Source organism: Pseudophryne corroboree, chromosome 4 (assembly GCF_028390025.1).
Source record: "Pseudophryne corroboree isolate aPseCor3 chromosome 4, aPseCor3.hap2, whole genome shotgun sequence".
Lineage (NCBI taxonomy): Eukaryota > Metazoa > Chordata > Amphibia > Anura > Myobatrachidae > Pseudophryne > Pseudophryne corroboree.
Window position 1 is genome coordinate 410,248,620 of NC_086447.1, and position 18,484 is coordinate 410,267,103.

At 46.7% G+C, this 18,484-nt stretch overlaps 1 protein-coding gene across 1 annotated transcript in view; it reads left to right on the plus strand.

The window, feature by feature from the left end:
- Positions 1-14,963, plus strand: part of SDHAF4 (succinate dehydrogenase complex assembly factor 4) — a 61,214-nt gene extending 46,251 nt beyond the window's left edge. Inside the window, exon 3 of the mRNA XM_063916782.1 lies at positions 13,592-14,963. Coding sequence (XP_063772852.1) covers positions 13,592-13,701 — 110 coding nt within the window. The 3' untranslated portion in view covers positions 13,702-14,963. The remainder of the gene's footprint in view (positions 1-13,591) is intronic.
- The last annotated feature ends 3,521 nt before the right edge of the window (positions 14,964-18,484 follow it).

The following is an 18,484-nucleotide window of genomic DNA, read 5'->3' on the forward strand; positions in this document are numbered from 1 at the left end:
GCAGAAGCTGCCAGGATCCTTCGCTGGGCGGAGAATCACGTGATAGCACTGTCAGCAGTATTCATCCCGGGCGTGGACAACTGGGAAGCAGACTTCCTCAGCAGACACGACCTTCACCCGGGAGAGTGGGGACTTCATCCAGAAGTTTTCCACATGCTATTAAACCGTTGGGTAAAACCAATGGTGGACATGATGGCGTCTCGCCTCAACAAAACACTGGACAGATATTGCGCCAGGTCAAGAGATCCGCAGGCAATAGCTGTGGACGCGCTGGTAACACCTTGGGTGTACCAGTCGGTATATGTGTTTCCTCCTCTGCCTCTCATACCAAAGGTATTGAGGATTATACGGCAAAGAGGAGTAAGACTAGTGGCTCCGGATTGGCCAAGAAGGACTTGGTACCCGGAACTTCAAGAGATGGTCACGGACGATCCGTGGCCTCTACTTCTGAGAAGGGACCTGCTTCAGCAGGGTCCTTGTCTTTTTCAAGACTTACCGCGGCTGCGTTTGACGGCATGGCGTTTGAATGCCAGATCCTAAAAGGAAAAGGCATTCCGGAAGAAGTCATTCCTACCTTGATAAAGGCAAGGAAGGAAGTCACCGCGAAGCATTATCGCCGTATTTGGCGAAAATATGTTGCGTGGTGCGAGCAGCGGAGTGCTCCGATGGAGGAATTTCAACTGGGTCGTTTTCCTACATTTCCTGCAATCAGGATTGTCTATGGGTCTCAAATTGGGATCTATTAAGGTTCAAATTTCGGCCATATCAATATTCTTCCAAAAAGAATTGGCCTCAGTCCCTGAGGTCCAGATTTTTATCAAAGGAGTACTGCATATACAGCCTCCTGTGGTGCCTAAGGTGGCACCGTGGGATCTAAATGTAGTTTTAGATTTCCTCAAATCCAATTGGTTTGAACCACTAAAGAATGTGGATTTGAAATATCTCACATGGAAAGTGACTATGTTACTGGCCCTGGCTTCGGCCGGGAGAGTATCTGAACTGGCGGCTTTGTTTTATAAAAGCCCTTATTTAATTTTCCATTCGACATAGGGCAGAGCGGCGGACGCGTCCGCATTTTCTCCCTAAGGTGGTATCAGCGTTTCACCTGAACCAGCCTATTGTAGTGCCTGCGGCTACAGACGACTTGAAGGACTCCAAGTTGTTGGACGTTGTCAGAGCCTTAAAAATATACATTTAAAGGACGGCTGGAGTCAGAAAATCTGACTCGCTGTTTATACTGTATGCACCCAACAAGTTGGGTGCACCTGCTTCTAAGCAGTCGATTGCTCGTTGGATTTGTAACAAAATTCAACTTGTACATTCTGTGGCAGGCCTGCCACAGCCTAAATCTGTTAAGGCCCATTCCGCAAGGAAGGTGGGCTCATCTTGGGCGCCTGCCCGAGGGGTCTCGGCATTACAACTCTGCCGAGCAGCTACGTGGTCAGGGGAGAACACGTTTGTAAATTTTTACAAATTTGATACCCTGGCAAAGGAGGACCTGGAGTTCTCTCATTCGGTGCTGCAGAGTCATCCGCACTCTCCCGCCCGTTTGGGAGCTTTGGTATAATCCCCATGGTCCTTTCAGGAACCCCAGCATCCACTTAGGACGATAGAGAAAATAAGAATTTACTTACCGATAATTCTATTTCTCGGAGTCCGTAGTGGATGCTGGGCGCCCATCCCAAGTGCGGATTATCTGCAATACTTGTACATTAGTTATTGTTAACTAATTCGGGTTATTGTTTAGGAAGCCATCTTTCAGAGGCTCCTCTGTTATCATACTGTTAACTGGGTTTAGATCACAAGTTGTACGGTGTGATTGGTGTGGCTGGTATGAGTCTTACCCGGGATTCAAAATCCTCCCTTATTGTGTACGCTCGTCCGGGCACGGTACCTAACTGGAGTCTGGAGGAGGGTCATAGGGGGAGGAGCCAGTACACACCACCTGACCTGTAAAAGCTTTACTTTTGTGCCCTGTCTCCTGCGGAGCCGTTATTCCCCATGGTCCTTTCAGGAACCCCAGCATCCACTACGGACTCCGAGAAATAGAATTATCGGTAAGTAAATTCTTATTATTTGCCAACTGGCATCAAGAGTAAGTGCGCTGTCCATTTCTGCCAGAAGAGGGTTATGGACGAGGCAGTGGTCAGGTGATGCTGATTCCAAAAGGCATATGGAAGTATTGCCTTACAAAGGGGAGGCGTTATTTGGGGTAGGTCTATCAGACCTGGTGGCCACGGCAACTGCTGGGAAATCCACATTTTTACCCCAGGTAGCCTCTCAACATAAGAAGACGCCGTATTATCAGGCGCAGTCCTTTCGGCCCCATAAGGGCAAGCGGGCAAAAGGCTCCTCATTTCTGCCCCGTGGCAGAGGGAGAGGAAAAAGGCTGCAGCAAACAGCCAGTTCCCAGGACAGAAGCCCTCTCCCGTTTTCTGCCAAGTCCTCAGCATGACGCTGGGGCTTTACAAGCGGACTCAGGCACTCCCCTAAAGTCTGCTTTACCGACGTCTCCCTCCAACAGGGAGGCGGTATTGGAAGCCATTCACAAGCTGTATTCCCAGCAGGTGATAATCAAGATACCCCTCCTGCAACAGGGACAGGGGTATTATTCCACGCTGTTTGTGGTACCGAAGCCGGACGGCTCGGTGAGACCTATTTTAAATCTGAAATCCTTGAACACTTACATACACAGGTTCAAATTCAAGATGGAGTCACTCAGTGCGGTGATTGCGAACTTGGAAGAAGGGGATTATATGGTGTCTTTGGACATCAAGGAGGCTTACCTCCATGTCCCAATTTACCCTTCTCACCAAGGATACCTCAGGTTTGTGGTACAGAACTGTCACTATCAGTTTCAGACGCTGCCGTTTGGTTTGTCCACGGCACCCCGGGTCTTTACCAAGGTAATGGCCGAAATGATGCTACTCCTTCGAAGGAAGGGAGTTTTAGTTATCCCGTACTTGGACGATCTCCTGATAAGGGCAAGATCCAGGGAACAATTGGTAGTCGGGGTAGCACTATCTCAAGTAGTGTTGTGGCAGCACGGTTGGATTCTCAATATTCCAAAATCGCAGCTGATCCCGACGACACGTCTTCTATTCCTAGGGATGATCCTGGACACAGTCCAGAAAAAGGTGTTTCTCCCGGAGGAGAAAGCCAGGGAGTTATCCGAACTAGTCAGAAACCTCCTAAAACCAGGCCAAGTGTCAGTGCATCAATGCACAAGGGTCCTGGGAAAAATGGTGGCTTCCTACGAAGCAATCCCTTTCGGCAGATTCCACGCAAGAACTTTCCAGTGGGACCTGCTGGACAAATGGTCCGGATCGCATCTTCAGATGCATCAGCGGATAACCCTGTCACCAAAGACAAGGGTGTCTCTCCTGTGGTGGTTGCAGAGTGCTCATCTTCTAGAGGGCCGCAGATTCGGCATTCAGGACTGGGTCCTGGTGACCACGGATGCCAGCCTGCGAGGCTGGGGAGCAGTCACACAGGGAAGAAATTTCCAGGGCTTGTGATCAAGCCTGGAGACATCACTTCACATAAATATCCTGGAGCTGAGGGCCATTTACAATGCCCTAAGCCAAGCAAAACCTCTGCTTCAAGGTCAGCCGGTGCTGATCCAGTCGGACAACATCACGGCAGTCGCCCACGTGAACAGACAGGGCGGCACAAGAAGCAGGAGGGCAATGGCAGAAGCTGCAAGGATTCTTCGCTGGGCGGAAAATCATGTGATAGCACTGTCAGCAGTGTTCATTCCGGGAGTGGACAACTGGGAAGCAGACTTCCTCAGCAGGCACGACCTCCACCTGGGAGAGTGGGGACTTCACCCAGAAGTCTTCCACATGATTGTAAACCGTTGGAAAAAACCAAAGGTGGACATGATGGCGTCCCGCCTCAACAAGAAATTGGACCGGTTTTGCGCCAGGTCAAGGGACCCTCAGGCAATAGCTGTGGACGCTCTGGTAACACCATGGGTGTACCAGTCAGTGTATGTGTTTCCCTCCTCTGCCTCTCATACCCAAGGTACTGAGAATTATAAGACGGAGAGGAGTAAGAACTATACTCGTGGCTCCGGATTGGCCAAGAAGGACTTGGTACCCGGAACTTCAAGAGATGCTCACAGAGGACCCGTGGCCTCTACCTCTAAGAAGGGACCTGCTCCAGCAAGGACCCTGTCTGTTCCAAGACTTACCGCGGCTGCGTTTGACGGCATGGCGGTTGAACGCCGGATCCTGAAGGAAAAAGGCATTCCGGAAGAAGTCATTCCTACCCTGATCAAAGCCAGGAAGGATGTGACCGCAAAGCATTATCACCGCATTTGGCGGAAATATGTTGCGTGGTGCGAGGCCAGGAAGGCCCCAACGGAGGAATTTCAACTGGGTCGATTCCTGCATTTCCTGCAAACAGGAGTGTCTATGGGCCTAAAATTAGGATCCATTAAGGTTCAGATTTCGGCCCTGTCGATTTTCTTCCAGAAAGAACTGGCTTCAGTTCCTGAAGTTCAGACGTTGTCAAGGAGGTGCTGCATATACAGCCTCCTTTTGTGCCTCCAGTGGCACCTTGGGATCTCAATGTAGTTTTGGGGTTCCTAAAATCACATTGGTTTGAACTGCTTAAATCTGTGGATTTGAAATATCTCACATGGAAAGTGGTCATGCTGTTGGCCCTGGCTTCGGCCAGGCGCGTGTCAGAATTGGCGGCTTTATCTTATAAAAGCCCTTACCTGATTTTTCATACGGACAGGGCAGAATTGAGGACTCGTCCACAATTTCTCCCTAAGGTGGTTTCAGCGTTTCACCTGAACCAGCCTATTGTGGTACCTGCGGCTACTAGGGACTTGGAGGACTCCAAGTTGCTGGACGTTGTCAGGGCCCCTGAAAATATATGTTTCCAGGACGGCTGGAGTCAGAAAATCTGACTCCCTGTTTATCCTGTATGCACCCAACAAGCTGGGTGCTCCTGCTTCTAAGCAGACTATTGCTCGTTGGATTTGTAGTACAATTCAGCTTGCACATTCTGTGGCAGGCCTGCCACAGCCAAAATCTGTAAAAGCCCATTCCACAAGGAAGGTGGGCTCATCTTGGGCGGCTGCTCGAGGGGTCTCGGCTTTACAACTTTGCCGAGCAGCTACTTGGTCAGGGGCAAACACGTTTGCTAAATTCTACAAATTTGATACCCTGGCTGAGGAGGACCTGGAGTTCTCTCATTCGGTGCTGCAGAGTCATCCGCACTCTCCCGCCCGTTTGGGAGCTTTGGTATAATCCCCATGGTCCTTACGGAGTTCCCAGCATCCACTAGGACGTCAGAGAAAATAAGAATTTACTTACCGATAATTCTATTTCTCGTAGTCCGTAGTGGATGCTGGGCGCCCATCCCAAGTGCGGATTGTCTGCAATACTTGTACATAGTTATTGTTAACTAAATCGGGTTATTGTTGTTGTAAGCCATCTTTCCAGAGGCTCCTCTGTTATCATGCTGTTAACTGGGTTCAGATCACAAGTTGTACGGTGTGATTGGTGTGGCTGGTATGAGTCTTACCCGGGATTCAAAATCCTTCCTTATTGTGTACGCTCGTCCGGGCACAGTATCCTAACTGAGGCTTGGAGGAGGGTCATAGGGGGAGGAGCCAGTGCACACCAGGTAGTCCTAAAGCTTTACTTTTGTGCCCAGTCTCCTGCGGAGCCGCTATTCCCCATGGTCCTTACGGAGTTCCCAGCATCCACTACGGACTACGAGAAATAGAATTATCGGTAAGTAAATTCTTATTGTCACTGCCTTACAGTGATTTCTTTCTTTTCTCTTACGTCCTAGAGGATGCTTGGGACTCCGTAAGGACCATGGGGTATAGACGGGCTCCGCAGGAGACATGGGCACTCTAAAGACTTTAGATGGGTGTGCACTGGCTCCTCCCTCTATGCCCCTCCTCCAGACCTCAGTTAGATCCTGTGCCCAGAGGAGACTGGATACACTGCAGGGGAGCTCTACTGAGTTTCTCTGAAAATACTTTTTGTTAGGTTTTTTATTTTCAGGGAGCACTGCTGGCAACAGGCTCCCTGCATCGTGGGACTGAGGGGAGAGAAGCAGACCTACTTAACTGATTGGCTCTGCTTCTTAGGCTACTGGACACCATTAGCTCCAGAGGGTCGGAACACAGGTGTCGTCCACGCTGTTCGTCCCGGAGCCGCGCCGCCGTCCTCCTCACAGAGCCGGAAGATAGAAGCCGGGTGAGTATAAGAAGAAAGAAGACTTCCCAGGCGGCAGAAGACTTCAGATCTTCACTGAGGTACCGCGCAGCGGTAAGGCTGCGCGCCATTGCTCACACACATACACACACACACACACAGAAGGCACTGTACGGGTGCAGGGCGCAGGGGTGGCACCCTGGGCAGCAATATTAACCTCAAGGGACACTGGCTAATATATTAGATACTGCGGAGGCAGTATATTGAAAACCCCCCGCCAGTATAAAGAATTTGAGCGGGACCGAAGCCCGCCGTTGAGGGGGCGGAGCTTGATCCTCCAGCACTAACCAGTGCCGTTTTTCTCCACAGCAAGCTGCAGAGAAGCTGCTCCCCGGACTCTCCCCTGCTGAGCAAGTACAGAGGGCAAAAAAGAGGGGGGGGGGGCACATTTAATTGGCGCAGTGAGTGTATTATTTATTCTATTAAAAGAGCGCTGTACAGTCTGGGATTTTATTCCAGTGTCCAGTGGCGCTGAGTGTATGCTGGCATACTCTCTCTCTGTCTCTCCAAAGGTACTTATTGGGGGGCTGTCCCCATAATTGTATATCCCAGTGTGTGTGGGAGTGTCAGTACGTGTGTGTCGACATGTCTGAAGCGGAAGGCTCGTCTAAGGAGGAGGTAGAGCAGATGATTGTGGTGTCTCCGTCGGCGACGCCGACACCTGATTGGTTGGATATGTGGAATGTTTTAAATGCAAATGTGTCTTTATTACATATAAAAGATTGGACAAAGCAGAGTCCAGAGAAAAAGCAGGGAGTCAATCCATGGCTTTGACTGTGTCACAAGGCCCTTCGGGCTCTCATAAACGCCCCCTGTCCCAGGTAGCAGACACTGATACCGACACGGATTCTGACTCCAGTGTCGACTACGATGATGCGAAGTTACACCCAAGGGTGGCCAAAAGTATTAATTATATGATTATTGCAATAAAAGATGTTTTGCATATCACAGAGGACCCCTCAGTGCCTGACACGAGGGTATGCATGTTTAAGGAGAAGAAACCTGAGGTAACCTTTCCCCCATCTCATGAGCTGAACGCTTTATTTGAAAAAGCTTGGGAAACTCCAGACAAGAAACTGCAGATTCCCAAGAGAATTCTTATGGCGTATCCTTTCCCTGCACAGGACAGGTTACGGTGGGAATCTTCGCCCAGGGTGGACAAGGCTTTGACGCGATTGTCCAAAAAGGTGGCGCTACCGTCTCCAGACACGGCAGCCTTCAAGGATCCTGCTGATCGCAGACAGGAGACTACCTTAAAATCAATTTATACACATACGGGTGCCTTGCTCAGACCGGCAGTAGCGTCGGCATGGGTATGTAGCGCAATAGCAGCATGGGCAGATAACTTGTCATCTGACATTGACACCCTAGATAAGGATACCATTTTATTGACCTTGGGTCATATTAAAGACGCAGCGTTATATATGAGAGACGCTGCGAGAGACGTTGGGCTATTGGGTTCAAGAGCCAATGCCATGGCAATTTCTGCTAGGTGAGCCCTGTGGACCCGCCAATGGACGGGTGATGCTGATTCAAAGAGACATATGGAAACTTTGCCTTACAAGGGTGAGGTTTTATTTGGGGAGGGCTTCGCGGACCTGGTTTCCACAGCTACCGCGGGTAAATCTTCTTTTTTGCCTTATGTTCACCCACAGCAAAAGAAAACTCCTCAATATTAGATGCAGTCCTTTCGGTCGCATAAGTGCCTCCTCGCCGATTTTTCAAGTCTGCTTTGCCAGCTTCTCCCCCAGAGAAGGAAATAGTTTTAGCTGCAATACAAAAGCTGTGTCGACAGTAGGTGATTATCAAGGTTCCCCTAATACAACAGGGGAAAGGGTACTATTCAACCCTATTTGTGGTCCCGAAACAGAATGGCTCGGTCAGACCCATTCTGAATCTAAAATCCCTAAACCTTTATCTAAAGAGGTTCAAATTCAAGATGGAATCTCTCCGGGCAGTGATCTCCAGCCTGGAAGGGGGGGATTTTATGGTATCACTAGACATAAAGGATGCATACCTTCATGTCCCCATTTATCCTCCTCATCAGGCGTACCTGAGATTCGCTGTACAGGACTGTCATTACCAGTTTCAGACGTTGCCGTTTGGGCTGTCCACGGCCCCGAGGATTTTCACCAAGGTAATGGCGGAAATGATGGTGCTCCTACGCAGACAAGGAGTCACAATTATCCCATACTTGGACGATCTCCTGATAAAAGCGAGATCGAGAGATCAGTTGCTGAAAAGCGTGTCACTCTCCCTGAGAGTGCTGCAGCAACACGGTTGGATCCTAAATCTGCCAAAGTCACAGTTGATTCCAACGACTCGGCTGTCATTTTTAGGCATGATTCTGGACACGGAAAAGAAGAGGGTTTTTCTCCCAACGGAAAAAGCCCAGGAACTCCAGAGCATGGTCAGAGACCTGTTAAAGCCAAAAAGAGTTTCAGTTCATCAATGCACTCAAGTACTGGGAAAGATGGTGGCGGCCTACGAGGCCATCCCCTTCGGCAGGTTCCATGCGAGGACATTTCAGTGGGACCTTCTGGACAAGTGGTTGGGGTCCCATCTACAAATACATCAGAAAATAAGCCTGTCCCCCAGGGCCAGGGTGTCTCTCCTGTGGTGGCTGCAGAGTGCTCACCTTCTAGAGGGTTGCAGGTTCGGCATTCAAGACTGGGTTCTGGTAACCACGGACGCGAGCCTCCGAGGATGGGGAGCAGTCACACAAGGAAGACATTTTCAGGGACTGTGGTCAAGCCAGGAGGCTTGTCTACACATCAACATGCTGGAATTAAGGGCCATATACAACAGCCTACGACAAGCGGAGACTCTTCTTCGCGACCTACCGGTTCTGATTCAATCGGACAACGTCACAGCAGTGGCTCATGTAAACTGCCAAGGCGGGACAAGGAGCAGAGTGGCAATGGCGGAAGCCACCAGGATTCTTCGCTGGGCGGAAAATCATGTAAGCGCGCTGTCAGCAGTCTTCATTCCGGGTGTGGACAACTGGGAAGCAGACTTCCTCAGCAGACACGATCTCCATCCAGGAGAGTGGGGTCTGCATCAAGAAGTTTTTGCAGAGATAACAAGTCGTTGGGGGCTTCCTCAAATAGACATGATGGTGTCACGCCTCAACAAGAAACTTCGGAGGTATTGTTCCAGGTCAAGGGACCCTCAGGCTGTAGCGGTAGACGCCCTGGTGACACCGTGGGTGTTTCCGTCGGTCTATGTCTTCCCTCCTCTTCCACTCATCTCAAAAATATTGAGAATCATAAGACGAAAAAGAGTCCAGACAGTACTCATTGTTCCAGATTGGCCTCGAAGGGCCTGGTATTCAGATCTTCAGGAGATGCTCACTGAAGATCCGTGGCCTCTTCCTCCCAAGGAGGACCTGTTGCAGCAGGGGCCCTGCGTGTTCCAAGACTTACCGCTGTTACGTATGGCGGTTGAACGCCAAATCCTAGCTAGGAAAGGTATTCCGGGGGAAGTCATCCCTACTCTGATAAAAGCTAGGAAGGAGGTGACTGCGAAACATCACCGTATCTGGAAGAAATATGTATCTTGGTGTGAAGCCAAGAATGCTCCTACCTAAGATTTCCACCTGGGCCTTTTTCTCCACTTTCTGCAGACAGGAGTGGATATGGGCCTAAAGTTAGGCTCCATTAAGGTGCAGATTTCGGCCCTGTCAATATTCTTTCAGAAGGAATTGGCTTCTCTCCCAGAAGTCCAGACTTTTGTAAAGGTAGTGCTGCACATCCAGCCTCCTTTTGTGCCCCCAGTGGCGCCATGGGACCTAAACCTGGTGTTACAGTTCCTTAAGTCACACTGGTTTGAACCTCTTCAAACAGTTGAGTTAAAATTTCTCACTTGGAAAGTGGTCATGTTGTTAGCCTTGGCATCTGCGAGGCGGGTGTCCAAATTGGCGGCTTTGTCTCACAAAAGCCCCTATCTGATTTTCAATGTGGATAGAGCAGAGTTGAGGACTCGTCCTCAATTTCTGCCTAAGGTGGTTTCATCGTTTCATATGAACCAACCTATTGTGGTGCCTGTGGCTACGGGTGACTTGGAGGATTCAAAGTCTCTTGATGTAGTCAGGCCTTAAAAGTTTATGTAGCCAGGACGGCTCGGGTTAGGAAAACAGAGGCACTGTTTGTCCTGTATGCAGCCAACAAGGTTGGTGCTCCTGCTTCTAAGCAGACTATTGCCCGCCGGATCTGTAACACGATTCAGCAGGCTCATTCTACGGCTGGATTGCAGTTACCAAATTCTGTAAAGGCCCATTCCACTAGGAAGGTGGGCTCTTCTTGGGCGGCTGCCCGAGGGGTCTCGGCATTACACCTTTGCCGAGCAGCTACTTGGTCGGGTTCAAGCACTTTTGCTAAATTCTATAAGTTTGATACCTTGGCTGATGAGGACCTCATGTTTGCTCAATCAGTGCTGCAGAGTCATCCGCACTCTCCCGCCCGGTCTGGAGCTTTGGTATAATCCCCATGGTCCTTACGTAGTCCCCAGCATCCTCTAGGACGTAAGAGAAAATAAGATTTTAAACCTACCGGTAAATCTTTTTCTGCTAGTCCGTAGAGGATGCTGGGCGCCCGTCCCAGTGCGGACTAAATTCTGCAAGGCTTGTATATAGTTATTGCTTACATAAGGGTTATGTTACAGTTTTGATCAGTCTCTGGCTGATGCTGTTTTGTTTCATACTGTTAACTGGTTAGTATATCACAAGTTATACGGTGTGGGCTGGTATGTATCTTGCCCTTAGATTAACAAAAATCCTTTCCTCGTACTGTCCGTCTCCTCTGGGCACAGTTCTTTAACTGAGGTCTGGAGGAGGGGCATAGAGGGAGGAGCCAGTGCACAGCCATCTAAAGTCTTCAGAGTGCCCATGTCTCCTGCGGAGCCCGTCTATACCCCCTTGGTCCTTACGGAGTCCCCAGCATCCTCTACGGACTAGGAGAAAAAGATTTACCGGTAGGTTTAAAATCTTATTTATTTTTTTTGTATTATATTTTTATCCCACTTATAAGATGTGATTAAAGAAAGTCTGTACTACAAAGTCAGGAGACGTCTCCGCAGCCGTTCTGTCCTGCCTGAGGACAGTGAAGTACACTAGAAGTGGATGTGAAATAATGATGATGGGCTCTCTAAAACGCTGTGGTGTCTTTCTGTCAGATTCTCTCTTACCATCTAAACCGTATCACAGATGTTGCCATTTGCAATTGATCTCAAGGGAAAGGATATTGGCACTTAGGTGTTTAAATATCCTGCTGAGTATTTTGTCTGAATTTACACAGGTAGTATAATTAGTGGTCTTGGTAATAGGGAACAAGTCTATGAAGCTAAACCTTGTTTAAATTCTGCCTTGCTCCATTAATGGATTAATAGTTTCATCAGTCTGACCTTTCTTAATTATTTAGCATCCACTTCAAGGAGAGCACAGCCATGGGCCGCTGCCGGCAGATTCTCTGCCTGGCAGGATTCATGTAATGTTTTATTGCAAACCACAAGCTCAGTCACAGAACCGTTTATCTACTACCTTCTAAAGCTGAAATAACTTTCAGATAAGTTAAATGAACATTTTTGTGATTACTGCAGATGTGTCCTCATACACCTTGCATGTATACGCCATACGGCGCCAGATGCTCTGCACAACTGAGAAGCTCAGAGATTAGTGTACTGTACTTCTTTTACAAAGTTTTGCATCTTGGCCGCATCGCAGATGAAGTGATAAGCCACTCAAAGTGTACTAGTGATGCAGGGCTTCGGCATTAACCATACAGTAATTGGTTTTACACATGTACATAGTCGCAGATTAATCTTAACATAGTAACATAGTAATTGAGGTTGAAAAGAGGCAAAATACCCATCGTGTTCAACCTGTATTCTGTATTAAGTTGAGTTGATTATAATGTACCTGCTGAAGTAATGCTTTGTGACTAGTTAACAACTATAAATCATGTTCCACCCGCATTATCAACGTCAGTATTTTAAATGTTATAACCTTGGATATAATTTTCAAGTCCGCCATTACCACATTCCCTGGCAGGGAATTCCAAATCCTTATTGCCCTAACAGTGAAGAACCCTTTCCTACTTTGCGTTCAGAATTTTCTCTCCTTGAAGATATTAATAATGTCTGCCTTTCCTCGTAATCCAGTCCCTCTAGCCCTTTAATAAATCTAGTAGCTCGCCTTTGAACCCTTTCGGGTTCACCGATATCTTTTATTATACAGTGGTGCCCAAAATTGAACACAATATTCCAGGTGCGGACGTACCAATGATTTGTACAGTGGAATGATTACACTCTCATCCCTTGTCTCAATTCCCTGTTTTATGCACGCTAGCACCTTCTTTACTGCGCTTTGACATTGTATACGGTTATTAAGCCTATTATCAATGAGTACCCCCAAATCCTTTTCCAATACTGTTACCCCTAGACTTTCTCCATTTAATATGTAGGATGCAATTTTGTTTTTAGTCTCGAATTGCATAACCTTGCATTTTTCTATATTGAACCTCATTCTCCATTTAGACGCCCAGATTTCAAGTTTAGAAAAGTCATTCTGTAGAGACTCCACATCTATCTCCGAATTTAATTACCCCACACAGCTTAGTATCATCTGCAAAGATTGACACTGTGCTTTCCAGGCCTATTTCTAGGTCATTGATAAATATATTGAACAGTAGTGGCCCGAGTACGGACCCTTGTGGTATTCCGCTGACTACTGGTGTCCAGCTTGAGGACTTCCCGTTGACAACTACTCGCTGTACTCTGTTATCCAGCCAATTACTTATCCTTGTACAAACAGTTTTTCCTAGGCCAAGCTCCTTTATTTTGATGATCGGTCTCTTGTGAAATACTGTATCGAAAGGCTTTTGCAAAATCTAAGTAGACCACATCCACTGCTTTTCCCTGGTCAAGATTGTCGCTCACTTTCTCATAGAAGATAACTAAGTTAGTTTGACATGATCTGTCCCTCACAAACCTATACTGGTTCTTGTTAATAATCTTAGCGGTCTGCAGATACTCCTGTATGCTATCCCTTACAGGGATGCGAAGAAGACATTTTGAGCAAGAAAGACGCTGTACGCGAGTTGCCCGGACCCTGGTACTACAGTATTTGACGTAACTAATGCTACAGTGTAAAAGGACTCCTGTCTATTGCTGCTTGCTTTTAATGCTCATTGAGAGGGATTGTCAGATATAACTGATGCACTAGAAGACATTTTGCCTCAGAGTTTTTTTATATCCAATAAAAGTTGTGGCCTTTTGTAGAACATAAATAAGCATCTTTGTATTTCTTAAAGGCTTCTTTATTTGACATTTCGCTGTTCACTTATCTGTAGGATTCCCAGATGATATAAACCCTATTACGAAGGAGAAAGGAGGGCCCAAAGGACCAGAACCTACCCGCTATGGAGACTGGGAAAGAAAGGGGAGATGTATCGACTTTTAGCTGCTTGCTTTTTTAAAAACTTGATATGTAATGTGCTACATGCAAATAATAAAAAAAAACTTAACTACATGACCAAACCCTGACTCCACTTCTGCAGATTCTGGTCAAACAAAGCTACTGTATTTAACCTGTTTTACATGTAACTGGGGGATATATCTGACACTGATTCTGGGGTGAGAATAAAGTAGAGAAAGGCAACTAACTGTGCATCTTTGCAAAACCATGCTGCACTGCAGGTGGGGAACAGGGGCAAATTAAGAGAGGAGATGTACATGTAAGCTCCATGCGGACCCCCTCCTCTCTTGTCAGCAGCAGGAGAGCTGTAGACCATGGCTTTGTCCCAGAGTCTACTCTACATGTGCAAATCACCGGGAAAATGGGCGCCACATCATTTTCCCAGTAATTTTAGGTCTGCAGTGCCATCCGCCATAGGACTGCAGATAGATAAGTATAATGTTATGGTGTGTGGTATGGCCCCCCCCTGAACCAGGGGCCTGTATTCACCACACATCCTGCACACAGTATAGATAGGCCAATGGTGGGGTGATTTAAAATGTGCAGAGAGATTATATTTGAGAGGAATGTTCAAATTCAAATCTAAATTGCAGTATAAAAATAAAGCTGTCCAGCATTTGTGGGCTACATGCAAAGCAGCCAGTATTTACCCTGCATGTCAAAAAATATTGGAACCCCTTGCATTGCAGCATGGTTTGTTCAAATATAAAGTTACTTGCTATATTTTTTTATTTACTATCGCCTCAGAATAAAACCCATAATGTGGTATGTTCAGTGTATGCCAAAATATCATCTTGTATTTAGTAAAGTATATAAGGTATAGTTAGAGATGTCAATGCAATTTGCCTTGTGGGAGGCGAGTTAGCGTTACAAAGGCATGAAACAGAACAGCATGTCTGGAGCTACTGTAAGTGCTGCATATAGTTCCACTTACTCGCAAATACTCGTGGGATGCATCTGATTGGATCTACCCCTTAGTATTTGTTAAGCGTTTATGGCTTAAGAAGGTATTTGGTTATCATTTGCAGATATATGGTATCTATTTCTAAACAAGCAGAAATATTTAATAAAAGAACAGTTGGGAAATTCTCTGATACAATCCTATATCCGCAATATGGACAGTGAGTTGTATTGATCGCGTTTTGTAAATTACATGTAATTTAATTTATTAATGAAAGAAAAATGCATCTGTTTGATGTTGTAACTTTTCTTAAACATTGAATAAATTACCCAACCATTTGAAAGTACTCTGTGCCGTTAATGATTTGTTTATTTGCCGACATTTTGGGTCTGAATCTGAGGTTGGAGTAAAGCAAAAAAGAGCAAGTAACTCTGCACCTGGCAAACCCTTACTGTGTATGTGATACTGTATATGGGGTATATTCAATTAAAGTCGGATCCATTCCGACATGTATTTGTCGGAATGGATCCGACAACCCCTATTCAGTCCCATCTAAATTCAACTTTTTCAAGTCGAATTTAGATGGGACGCAGAGGAGGAGAAGGGGGGGCGAGCCGCTGGGGGACAGCCGGCGGGCATACAGGAAGATCAGCGCTACCGTAGTGCTGCTGCAGGATGTCACTCAGCCGCCCGACCTCACAGCAGCTTCCACCCGGCTTCAGCAGCGTGCTGGAGCCGGGTGGAAGCTGCCGTGAGGTCGGGCGGCTGAGTGACATCCAGCTGCAGCGCTACGGTTGGACTGATCTCCCTGTAAGCCCGCCGGCTGTCGTACCCCCCTCCCCCCCCCCCCCCCCCCCGATCCACGTGCTTTTTGACAAGTCGAATTTATCGATTTGTCGGAAAATTTGACAAAATATTGAATATGTCGAATCAGGATTCGACCATAAAAAGTCGAAAACTGCCATCTTTTCGACAGACGGCAGTTTTCGACTTCAATTGAATATACCCCTATGTATATTAAACAGTTATAAAAATGCTCTCACCTTGCACTAATGTCAAAATTAACACAGCAGCACCTTACGGTGGAACCCCAGTTAGTAGGAATCATAATGAGACACACAACAAAAAATCAAACCAGAGGGCGATAACCACAATAAAAATGTTCCCTCAAGTGAAAGGCCGTGAACTAATGCTATATATCTATATTCAGGAAAGAGTAAATTTTGAAATTTAATGTTACTCCAATGTTATTTTAATTCTTTCTTCATAAGCCACCAGTGTTATCCAATGTGATGAGTGAAGTGTCCTGGAATTATAGGAAGATGAACAGGGTATTGTGTGCAGGTTACCTTAATAGCAAATAATAAAGGCTAGGGATAATCAGACTTGGATAATAAATAATGTAAATACTACTCTTGGTGGCAAGGCTTCTTCTCAGGAATTTACAGAAGCCGATATTCAACTCTCTGCAACATGCAGCTGTGTACATTGTGTAGCATATAGTACCCCAACATTGTAATTTTCCTGTGCAACGCTATGGGGTGTAAGGGAGTTAAGTTCCTGAACTTAAAGTGCATCCAGAAAGTTTTCACAGTGCTTCACTTTTTCCACATTTTGTTACGTTACAGCCTTATTACAAAATGAAATGAATTAATTTTTCCCCTCAAAATTCTACACATACCCCATAACGACAACATGAAAATGTTTTATTTTTTTTTGCAAATTTATTAAAAATAAGAAAACAAAGAAATCACATGTACTTAAGTATTCACTGCCTTTGCCATGAAGCTCAAAAATGAGCTCAAGTGCATCCTGTTTCCACTGATCATCCTTAAGATGTTCCTACAGCTTAATTGGAATCCACTTGTGGTAAATTCAGTTAATTGGACATGATTTGGAAAGGCACACACCTGTCTATATAAGATCCCACACTTGACAGTACATGTCTGAGCACAAACCAAGCATGAAGTCAAAGGAATTGTCTGTAGACCTCCGAGACAGGATTGTCTCGAGGCACAAATCTGGGGAAGGGTACAGAAAAATATCTGCTGCTCTGAAGGTCCCAATGAGCACAGTGGCCTCCATCATCCGTAAATGAAAGAAGTTCGGAACCACCAGGACTCTTCCTAGAGCTGGCCGGCCGTCTAAACTGAGCAATTGGGGGAGAAGGACCCTAGTCAGGGAGGTGACCAAGAACTTGACTGTCACTCTGTCAGAGCTACAGCATTCCTCTGTTGAGAGAGGAGAACCTTCCAGAAGGACAACCATCTCTGCAGCAATCCACCAATCAGTCCTGTATGGTAGAGTAGCCAGATGGAAGCCACTCCTTAGTAAAAAGAACATGGCAGCCCGCCTGGAGTTTGCCAAAATGCACTTGAAGGACTCACAGACCATGAGAAACAAAATTATCTGGTCTGATGAGACAAATGGCCTAATTCAGATTTGATTGCAGCAGCAAATTTGTTAGCTAATCATAAAAACCATGGGGGTAATTCAGACCTGATCGCTAGGGTGCGTTTTTTGCATCTCTGCGATCAGGTAGTCGCCGCCTACAGGGGGAGGGTATGGAGTGTGTGCAGGTGTGCGATCGCATGTGTAGCAGAACTGCACAAACATAAGTTTGTGCAGTTTCTGCTCAGCCCAGGACTTGCTTAGCTGCTGCGATTATCAGGGCCGGAGCTGATGTCAGAATCCCTGCCTCCAAATGCCTGGTCCCTCCTGCGTTTTCCCCAACATTCCTTTAAAATGGTCAGTTGCCACCTACAAAATGCCCTCTTCCTGTCAATCTACTTGCGATCGCCGGTGCGTTCGGAATTTTTGCACCATCCCATCGCTGACCGGCGATCCCCGTTGCTGCGGACCGTCGCACCTGCGCATTGCGGTGCATGCGCAGTCCAGATCTGAAAGCTGGCTATGAGAAGACGCAGCCTAGCGATCAGATCTGAATCAGCCCCCGTGTGCACTGCAGAGGAGGCATATATAATATGTGCAGAGAGATTTAGATTTGGGTGGGGTGTGTTCAAACGGAAATCTAAATTGCAGTGTAAAAATAAAGCAGCCAGTATTTACCCTGCACAGAAATTAAATAACCCACCCAAATCTAACTCTGCACATGTTATATCTGCCCCACCTGCTGTGCACATGGTTTTGCTCATTAGCTAACAAAGTTGCTGCTGCGATCAGGTCTGAATTAGGCCCAAAGATTGAACTCTGGCGTGAATGCCCGGTGTCATGTTTGGAGGAAACCAGGCACCGCTCATCAGGTGTGGTATAAAAGATAGACCGTGTCTAGTTAGACAGTCAATAGATAGACACCATATGTTAGACAGACATTAGGTCGACAGGGTCAAATGGTCGACATGAAAAAGGTAGACAGGGTTAAAAGGTCGACAGGGTCAAAGGGTCGACATGAAAATGGTCGACATAAAAAAAGGTAGACACCGTGTTTTTTTTTCATTTTTGTGGTTTGTGTGGATAGTTTTGTCATCTGGGACCCCCAATTGTAGAAAGGCATACCCTCGCGGGGCTCGCTGCGCTCGCCACAAGGTTTATAACCAACTCTATGCCGACATGGATAGAGAAGGTATGAAATAGTCCAAAAACATGTTACATTTTAAAAAAACATTTGTCTATCTTTTTTATGTCGACCATTTTCATGTTGACCTTTTGACCCTGTCGACCTAATGTCTGTCTAACATATGGTGTCTATCTATTGACTGTCTAACTAGACACTGTCTATCTAGCAACCGGATACCCCGCTCATCACAGGCCAATACCATCCCTACAATGAAGCATGGTGGTGGCAACATCATGCTGTGGGGATGTTTTCAAAGGCAGGAACTGGGAGATTAGTCAGGATAGAGGGAA